Genomic DNA, 10,472 nt, shown 5'->3' with positions numbered 1-10,472 from the left:
ACCATGGCGGTTGCAAAGTGTTTTACGGAGAAAGAAGCTGCCAACAAGATTGGAGAGCGTCTCTCAAAACAGATCGAAACTGTGGAGTTGCTGGCCAGCAAACTGACCAGGATTGGGAACAGAGCCCCGAATAAAGCAGATATTGATGTGATCCAGCGGCTGGTCCAGAAAGCACACTGTGAAGCAAAGGAGGCCTATGGCATGGCTGATGGCTATCTGAGAGAGGTTCAATCAGTCTGTGAGAACCTAATGGAAGAGAAAGGAAGAATGCAAGAAGAGATGAAACGGAAGAAACAGGAACTGAGCGCTTTACAAGGACAGCTACCAACCATTAGACAGGAGAAGGACAAGCAAGAACATTACATGCATAGCTTAACAGAGTCACTGAGAGTGGCAGAGAAAGCATTGGAGAGACAAAGGGAACATGAGAAGTCTATGGAAACTGGGCGGAATGTGAGCATGTGGATAATGCTTATTCCCATTATTGGCACCATAGCAGGTGAGTTAATGTGAAGTGAAGATCCAAATATAGATTGAATGTATTAGTTCATCCTCATTTTGATTTGTCAGAAGTCCGAGTGAGAGGGAAGTTTAGAACATCCAGCAGCAGTTCTCAGACGATGGACATTGCAACGGATCTTGAGAGTAAATGAAAAGATGTTAAACACTGACTCGTTCCTTTCCAATAAAACTGTTGGACACATTTAGTGGGTCAGGCAGGATCTGTGGACAAAGAAGATGCGTTAACGCTACAAGCTATCTGATGAAGGGTCTATGACCTTTCATCAGAACTGTGTAAAAAATGGAAATAAATCAGTTTCAAGATGTGGAGTACATCTTGAGAGACCGGCAAGATCTGTGATCGGGTGGAGGACAGAGGGTTTTAGATGACAAAAGGTGTTCAGTGAAAGTGTGTGGTAAAGGGAATCGAGAATAACAACAGGTGACTGGGATGGTTGATTATCTCAATGCCCCAAACTCAGTGTTGATTCCCAAAGTTGTGTCCCATTGGGAGATGAGGTGCAGTCCCTGAGCTTAAATGGGCTTCATTAGAGCAGTGGTGGTGAATGCAGCCTCGGTTAAGTGGGAATGGGAAAGAAAATGTCTTCCGAATATCCAACAATTGACGCAATTTGCTTTTGTTTTTTTTTGCTGTGGATGCATGAATGAAAACAAAAATTAGGATCTCAAGAGAAGCTTTTGAGAAGAGTATCATATATGACTCCCGTGTTCAAGGAGGTAGTTATGGTCCAATTAATCTAACATTTTTTTGTTGGCAGGGTGCTAGTGAGAAATCAAAAGATGAAGTAGCTGATTTTGTAGGAAACCAAGTCAACACAGTTTTATGATAGGTAAAGCCTGTTTGACCAATTTGCTGTCATTATATGGGAATTTGACAGGGAAACTTAATAAATACAATATATCTTCAAGTTTGTTTCAGCGAGGGTGCAGGTTTACCCAAGGTGAAATATTTTTTTAAATGATTTTTTTTTTAAGTTTTTGTTTTCAGAGTGGATGGTGAGTATTTGGAACAAACCTTCAAGAATGGTGGTGGAGGCAGATACAATCATTACATTTAAGAGGCTTTTAGATAGGCATTTAGACATACAGGGAATGGAGGAGTATAAATCACATGTGGGCACACGAGATTAGTTCAGCTTGGCATCATGTTTGGCACAGACATTGTGGGGCAAAGCGCCTGTTCCTGTGCTGTACTTTTCCATGTTCTCTGTGGCCCTCTAGAATTCCAAAACTCGTTTGACAAGATGCCACATAAGTCCAGGGCATAAATGAAGAGCTCATGGTACTGGAGGAAGTGTGTCCGAAGTTGATGTCAATACTGACTGGCCACAATTACATTAGATTAGGGACAGACCTGAGGGATCGTGGCCTTATCCTGCTGCTGTAAGAGAGAATTTCTGCTTACTTCAAACAGCACAAAGTGCTGGAATAACTCAGAGGGTCAGGAAGCATCTCTGGGGAAAATGGATGTGATGTTTTGGGTCGGGACCCTTCGTTCAAGTCAAGTCAAGTTTATTCGTCACATACACATACGAGATGTGCAGTGAAATGAAAAGCGGCAATGCTCGTGAACTTTGTGCAAAAAGACAAAGAAACAAACTATAAACACACTCATAAACACACACATATTCTTTTACATATTAAATATTGGAAGGAAAAACGTTCAGTAAAGTTAGTCCCTGGTGAGATTTACAGTCCGAATGGCCTCTGGGAAGAAACTCCTTCTCAACCTCTCCTTTCTCACAGCATGGCAACGGAGGCGTTTGCCTGACCGTAGCAGCTGGAACAGTCCGTTGCAGGGGTGGAAGGGGTCTCCCATGATTTTATTGGCTCTGGAGTTGCACCTCCTGATGTATAGTTCCTGCAGGGGGGCGAGTGAAATTCCCATATTGCGTTCGGCTGAACGCACTACTCTCTGCAGAGCCTTCTTGTTCTGGGCAGAGCAATTCCCAAACCAGATGGTAATATTACCGGACAAGATGCTTTCCACAGCCGCTGCGTAGAAGCACTGGAGGATCCTCGGAGACACTCTGAATTTCCTCAATTGCCTGAGGTGGTAAAGGTGCTGCCTTGCCTTACTCACGAGTGCTGTGGCGTGTGATGTCCATGTCATATCCTCAGAGATGTGGACTCCCAGATATTTAAAACAGCTCACCCTATCCACAGGATCCCCATTTATCCTCAATCGTCACACTGATAAATGACGTTTCAGGTTGGGTCCCATCTTCGGACTCTTCTTCAGTAGTTCAAGGCTCTGCTTACTTCAGTTTGAAGCGACCAGTTCCTTATCTTGTAGTTATGTCTCATGCACCACATTCTCCCTGTGGTGAAAACATTTGTGTCAAATCTTCCTTATCATCTGACATGCTTGAAGGACAATAGAAAATAGTTGCAGGAGTAGGCCATTTGAACCTTCGTGCCAGCACCACCATTCAATGTGATCAAGGCTGATCATCCACAATCAGTATTCCGTTCCGGCCTTCTCTCCATATCCCTTAACCGCTATCCATAAGAGCTCCATCTAACAGTCTCTGGAAAGCATCCAGAGAACCGGCCTCCACAACCCTCTGAGACAGAGAATTCCACACACTCACAACTCTCTGTGTGAAAAAGTTTTTCCTCATCTCCAATTTAAATGGCTTATCCCTTATTCTTAAACTAGGGCTCCTGGTTCTGGACTTCTCCAACATTTGGAACATGTTTTCTGCCTCTAGCATGTCCAAACCCTTAATAATCGTATATGTTTCAATAAGATCCCCTCTCATCCATCTAAATTCCAGAGTATACAAGCCCAGCCGCTCCAATCTATCAACATGTGACAGTCCCGCTATCCCGGGAATTATCCTTGTAAACCTATGCTGCACCCCTCAATAACAAGAATGTACTTCCTCAAGTTTGGAGACCAAAACTGCACACAACACTCCAGTGCTCTGTACAACTGCAGGAGGAGATCTTTGCTCCTATACTCAATTCCTCTTGTTATGAAGGCCAACATGCCATTCGCTTTCTTCACTGCCTGCTGTAGTACCTGCATTCAGTGACTGATGAACAAGGACCGCGTTGTACTTCCCCTTTTCCCAACTTGACACCATTTAGATAATAATCTTCCTTCCTGTTTTTGCCAGCAAAGTGGATAACCTCACATTTATCCACATTAAACTGCATCTGCCATGCATCTGCCCACTCATCCACCCTGCCCAAGTCACCCTGCATTCTCATAGCATCCTCTTCTCAGTTCACACTGACACCCAGCTTTGTGTCATCTGCAAATTTGCTAATGTTACTTTTAATCCCTTCGTCCAAATCATTAATATTTATTTCAAATAGCTTGCGGTCCCAGCACCGAGCCTTGTAGTACCCCACTAGTCACTGCCTGCCATTCTGAAAGGGACCCGTTAATCCCTACCCTGTTTTTCCTGTCAGCCAACCAATGTTCTACCCATTGTCAGCACTCTACCCCCAATACCAAGTGCTCTAATGTTGGCCACTAATCTCCCATGTGGGACCTCATCAAATGCTTTCTGAAAGTCCTGATACATTACATCCACTGGCTCTCCCTTGTCCATTATCCTGGTTACATCCTCAAAAAATTCCAGCAGATTAGTCAAGCATGATTTCCCCTTCGTAAATCCATGCTGACCTGGACCGATCCTGCTACTGCTATCCAAATGTGCCGCTATTTAATCTTTTATAATTGATTCCAGCATCTTCCCTATCACCGATGCCAGGCAAACTGGTCTATAATTTTCTCTTTTCTCTCTGCCGCCTTCCTTAAAGAGTGGGATAACATTAGCTACCCTCCAATCCACAGGAACTGATCCTGAATCAATAGAACATTGGAAAATGGTCACCAATGCATCCACGATTTCTAGAACCACTTCCTTAAGTACCCTTGTATGCAGAACATTCAGACGCTGGGGATTGATCAGCCTTCAGTCCCATCAGTCTAACCAATACCATTCCCTAACTAATGTGAATTTCCTTCAGTTCCTCCGTCACCCTAGATCCTCTGGCCACTAGTACATCAGGGAGATTGTTTGTGTCATCCTTAGTGAAGATGGATCCAAAGTTCCTGTTCAACTCATCTGCCATTTCCTTGTTCCCCATAATAAATTCACATTTTTTCCGTCTTCAAAGGTCCAACTTTTGCCCAAACTATTTTTTTCTCTTCATATATCTAAATAAGCGTTAACTCTCCTCCTTTATATTCTTGGCTGGCTTACCTTCCTACCTCATCGTTTCTCCCTGTATTGCCTTTTTAGTTATCTTCTGTTGCTCTTTAAAAGTTACCCAATCCTCTGGCTTCCCACTCATCTTTGCTATGTTATATTTCTTCTCTTTTATTTTTATACTGTCCTTGATTTCCCTTGTCAGTCACGGTTGGTCCTTACTCCCATTGGACTCTTTCTTCCTCTTTGGAATGAACCGATCCTGCAGCTTCTGTATTTTTCCCAGGAATAGCTGCCATTGTTGTTCCACTGTCATCCCTGCTTGGGTATCTTTCCAGTCAACTTTGGCCAACACCACCCTCATGGCTCCATAGTCCCCTTTGTTCAACTGTAATACCGACACCTCTGTTTTACCCTTCTCCCTCTCAAATTGGAGATTAAAACATCATATTATGGTCACAACCTCCTAATGGTTCCTTTACCTTGAGTTCCCTAACCAAATCTGGTTCATTACACAACACTAAATCCAGAATTGCCTTCCTGGTAGGCTCCAGTACAAGGTGCTCTAAGAATCCAAGAAGGTCTGTAGATAACTCCCATTATGGTCTTTTTACCCTTACAATTCCTCAGTTCTATCCATACTGACTATATCTCCTGATTCTATGTCACCCCTCACAAGGGACTGAATTTCATTCCTCACCAACATAGACATAGAAACATAGAAACATAGAAAATAGGTGCAGGAGTAGGCCATTCGGCCCTTCGAGCCTGCACCGCCATTCAATATGATCATGGCTGATCATCCAACTCAGTATCCTGTACCTGCCTTCTCTCCATACCCGCTGATCCCTTTAGCCACAAGGGCCACATCTAACTCCCTCTTAAATATAGCCAATGATCTGGCCTCAACTACATTCTGTGGCAGAGAATTCCAGAGATTCACCACTCTCTGTGTGAAAAAGGTTTTTCTCATCTCGATCCTAAAAGATTTCCCCCTTATCCTTAAACTGTGACCCCTTGTTCTGGACTTCCCCAACATCGTGAACAATCTTCCTGCATTTAGCCTGTCCAACCTCTTAAGAATTTTGTAAATCTTTTTAGCATTTTAGAATCTTCTAAATTCTAGCGAATATAAGCCGAGTCTATACAGTCTTTCTTCATATGAACTTCCTGACATCCCAAGAATCAGTCTGGTGAACCTTCTCTGTACTCCCTCTATGGCAAGAATGTCTTTCCTCAGATTAAGAGACCAAAACTGTATGCAATACTCCAGGTGTGGTCACACCAAGACCCTGTACAACTATAATAATAATAATAATACATTTTATATGCTGGCGCCTTTCTGGACACCCAAGGACACCTTACAGGACATAAAATCACAATACATTTATCAATATTAAAATCAAGTTGATTAAAAACAAAAAACAAAAATAACAAAAAATACACAAAACATTTTAAGTCATTAAAATCAGGGTGAACATGATGGAAGTTATGTCGGGTATGCTAATTAAACAGGTGTGTTTTGAGTTGTGATTTGTAACTGACAACTGCAGTAGAACCTCCCTGCTCCTATACTCAAATCCTTTTGCTATGAATGCTAACATACCATTCGCTTTCTTCACTGCCTGCTGCACCTGCATGCCTACTTTAAATGACTGGTGTACTATGACACCCAGGTCTCGTTGCATCTCCCCTTTTCCTAATCGGCCACCATTCAGATAAGAGTCTACTTTCCTGTTTTTGCCACCAAAGTGGATAACCTCACATTTATCCACATTATACTGCATTTACCCACTCACCTAGCCTATCCAAGTCACCTTGCAGCCTCCTAGCATCCTCCTCACAGCTAACGCTGTCCCCCAGCTTCGTGTCATCCGCAAACTTGGAGATGTTGCATTCAATTTCCTCGTCCAAATCATTAATATATATTGTAAATAGCTGGGGTCCCAGCACTGAGCCTTGCGGTACCCCACTAGTCACTGCCTGCCATTGTGAAAAGGACCCGTTTACTCCTACTCTTTGCTTCCTGTCTGCCAGCCAGTTCTCTATTCACATCAATACTGAACCCCCAATACTGTGTGCTTGTATACTAATCTCTTATATGGAACCTTGTCGAATGCCTTCTGAAAGTCCAGATATAACACATCCACTGGTTCTCCCTTATCCACTCTACTAGTTGCATCCTTGAAAAATTCTATAAGGTTCGTCAGACATGATTTCCCTTCATAAATCCATGCTGACTTTGTCCAATGATTTTACCACTTTCCAAATGTGCTGCTATCCCATCTTTAATAACTGACTCTAGCAGTTTCCCCACTACCGATGTTAGACTAACTGGTCTGTAATTCCCCGTTTTCTCTCTCCCTTTTTAAAAAGTGGGGTTACATTAGCTACCCTCCAATTCTCAGGAACTACCCCATCCCCTCCGCCCACCTGTCTGTCTTTTCGATAGGACGTATATCCTTGACTATTCAGTTCCCAGCCCTGGTCCTCTTGCAGCCATGTCTCTGTAATTCCACCAACATCATACTTGCCAATTTCTAACTGAGCTTCAAGCTCATCCACTTTATTTCTTATACTTTGCCCATTCATATACATCACTTTGACTTCGGTATTCACCTCCCCTCCCACACCGGTCACTATTGGCCCTGACCTTACTCACTTATCCCTTCTTGAACTTTCATTCCCACTAACACGGGAGTCCTTTGTCACTTTTCCTAAACTCACTTCCCCTTTAACTCCATCTTTATACTCCCAATTTGTCAATCCCTCCCCCCGACTATTTAGTTAATACCCACATGTGTAGCATTAGCAAACCTGCCTGCCAGAACGTCGGTCCCCCTCCAGTTAAGGTGTAACCCGTCCCTTGTACAGGTCACGCCTTCCACAGAAGAGATCCCAGTAGTCTATGAAGCTAAATCCTTGCTCCCTTCACCAGCCACAGATTCAGATCCCCAATTTCGCTGTTCCTGCCCTCACTATTACGAGGTACCGGAAGCAATCCAGAGATAATCACTCTAGATGTCCTGCTTTGCAGTTTTCTTCCTCGCTCTCTGAAATCGCTTTGCAGAACCTTCTTCCTCTTCTTCCCGACGTCGCTTGTGCCCACGTGCACAACTTCTGTGGACTGTTTACCTTCCCTCTTGCGGATTTTCTGAATTCGGTTTGTGATATCTTGCACCCTGGCACCAGCGAGGCAACAGATCATCCTCGCATCTCGCCTGACGCCACAGAATTGCCTGTCCGCACCTCGGACAATGGAGTGCTTACCACTATAGCTCTGCCCGACGTTGGTCTCGCCATTCGAGTCTCATCACTAGGCATGGAGTCACCGACCTGTCCGCCGCTTGGTCTGGAAGTGTCGTCTGCTTCGACAGCTCCCAAAGGGGTGTACCTGTTTCCATCTGGCACAGCCACTGGGGTCTCCTGCACTCCATGGTTACTCCCCTTTCTCCCAGAAGACAAAAGTCTCAATTTCCAACAAGTGTAGCCTCCTTGCCTCAGCCTCCTCGCCGAACACTCTTGAGCCAAAGACTCGCACTTTTCTCACAAGGCACTTCCCTCTACTGGCAGCTCCCCGGCACATGACAGGGAACAGAGACAAGGAATGGAGACTTTCCAGGGAGGATGATTTCGGAGAGAAGATGTGGCAGGGATTGCTCTTTCCTATCCCTACAGTTTGGCTGATGGGCCAATTTCTATGCTGCAAAATCTATGTCACATAATTTGGTGAACTGTTGCTTATTGAGCAACATTTTTCATGAATGGCCTTGTCCACTGGCCAGATATCAGTATATAATCCAAAGCACAGCAAGCTCGTCATTGAGTGTTATAACAATTAATAATGAAAATTAAATATTTCATTCAGTAAAATCATTTCTGCCCACAGGAGGTATATCTGCCCTTGTTTGTGAAGCCAGCAGAGCTCAGGCAGAGGGCAATTGTCGATCGCTTGGTGAAGAAGTGCGGAGAGGAGAGAAGAAAGTTTCAAAATGTTCATCAGATCTGCAATCTTGTATCTCACGCATAGAGAAGATGGGAAACGAGATTCACCAGACTGAAAAAAGAATACAAGCTGTGGACGATCAACTGAACAGGCAGCAAGAGCGACTGGAATATTTCTTCGCTATAGATTGCCAGCTGAAACATGGAACACTCAGTATGAGTGAACTGCTCGGGAAAGTGGAAGTGCTGGAATGGCGCAGTGAGAAATTCCTGAATCTGGATGCTCTGATCATTGTTGTACAGGACGTAATTGACCACATATTAAAGCTGCCTAACCTGCTAGAGGGGAAGATTCTGCATTTGGAGCCAAACACTGTTAACATGCTGACAACCTTCAGTCATCAGCTGCGGGCGATTGAGTGGTCAGATTCAGATGTCAATGAGCAGGATAACTGTGATGTGCCACATGGTGTAATGCCACATGGCACTGTGTCACTTAAGGCAACTGATGTAATCTATGTTTTCTTATTCCTCTTACTCTCTCTGTGGCTCGTGATGAAGTTTTATTTTTAATGTGTTGAGTCATCCAGCACAGAAACATGCCTTTCGGGTTAGGCCAACCACAGCCCACTCATTTACAATGACACTGCATTAATCTCATATATTGTTCCTCCCACATTTCCACAAAACACCGTGTCACTGCAGTGATGTGATCAAAGTTTTCTTATTCAACTCTCTCTCTCTGACCTCGGGTCCCTAATGCTATGTTATCTTCACAAGTCATTGAGTCACCCAGCACCGAGTCTAGGCCAACCATTTACAATAATCCTGAATAAGACTATTTTTTTATTTTTCCCGCATCCCCGCCACCTCCCCACAGATTCTCCTACTCACACACTCTCACACTCCCACCCAACCCGGGTCTCTGGCACATATTATATATTTTTACAACCACACAAAGAGATGTTTAGGTTAATACCAGCATAAAAATTCTAGGAAATATATTTAACTATCTAGATGAAGTTAAACATTGATATTGAGGGATATGGTTCAGATATTTCTAAATTATTCCCACAGTTTATAATGATTCAAGGCACTGATCTAAGCCACATGTCGTTCACAGTGATTTGAGTCAGATACATCCAACTGTCTGTGCAGCCTTGTTAAGTTTCCAGCTGGCCATGAATAAATCATATCAACCAATATCCTGTATTAGAAGCATAGAAACACAGAAAATAGGTGCAGGAGGAGGCCATTCGGCCCTTCGAGCCAGCACCGCCATTCATTGTGATCATGGCTGATCATTCCAAATCAATAACCCGTGACTGCCTTCTCCCCATATCCCTTGATTCCACTAGCCCCTAGACCTCTATCTAACTCTCTCTTAAATCCATCCAGTGATTTGGCCTCCACTGCCCTCTGTGGCAGGGAATTCCACACATTCCCAACTCTCTGGGTGAAAACGTTTTTTCTCACCTCAGTCTTAAATGGCTTCCCCTTTATTCTAAGACTGTGGCCCCTGGTTCTGGACTCACCCAGCATTGGGAACATTGTTCCTGCATCTAGCTTGTCCAGTCCTTTTATAATTTTATATGTTTCTGTAAGATCCTCCCTCATCCTTCTAAACTCCAGTGAATACAAGCATAGCCTTTTCAATCTTTCCTCATATGACAGCCCCGCCATCCCAGTGATCAATCTCGTGAACCTACGCTGCACTGCCTCAATCACAAGGATGTCCTTCCTCAAATTAGGAGACCAAAACTGTACACAATACTCCAGATGTGGCCTTACCAGAGCTCTATAGTAACCTCTGCAGAAGAACCTCTTTACTCCTTT

General features: G+C 43.8%; 1 protein-coding gene across 1 annotated transcript; it reads left to right on the top strand.

Annotated features, from left to right (window-relative positions):
* The first annotated feature begins 3 nt into the window (after positions 1–3).
* Positions 4–9,624, top strand: LOC116976507. The gene is made up of 2 exons (XM_033026399.1): positions 4–499; positions 8,581–9,624. Exons 1-2 carry the CDS (start codon positions 4–6, stop codon positions 9,207–9,209), a joined length of 1,125 nt encoding a protein of 374 aa, XP_032882290.1. The 3' UTR covers positions 9,210–9,624.
* Positions 9,625–10,472: the final 848 nt, after the last annotated feature.

Source organism: Amblyraja radiata, chromosome 8 (genome assembly GCF_010909765.2).
Source record: "Amblyraja radiata isolate CabotCenter1 chromosome 8, sAmbRad1.1.pri, whole genome shotgun sequence".
NCBI lineage: Eukaryota > Metazoa > Chordata > Chondrichthyes > Rajiformes > Rajidae > Amblyraja > Amblyraja radiata.
This window is presented reverse-complemented; position numbering and strand designations above follow the sequence as displayed.

Excerpts from the sequence above, each read along its gene's own strand:
- LOC116976507 (XM_033026399.1), top strand. The coding sequence starts at position 4 with ATGGCGGTTGCAAAGTGTTTTACGGAGAAAGAAGCTGCCAACAAGATT. Across the intron at positions 500-8,580 it reads CATTATTGGCACCATAGCAG|GAGGTATATCTGCCCTTGTT; the intron begins GTGAGTTAATGT and ends TTCTGCCCACAG.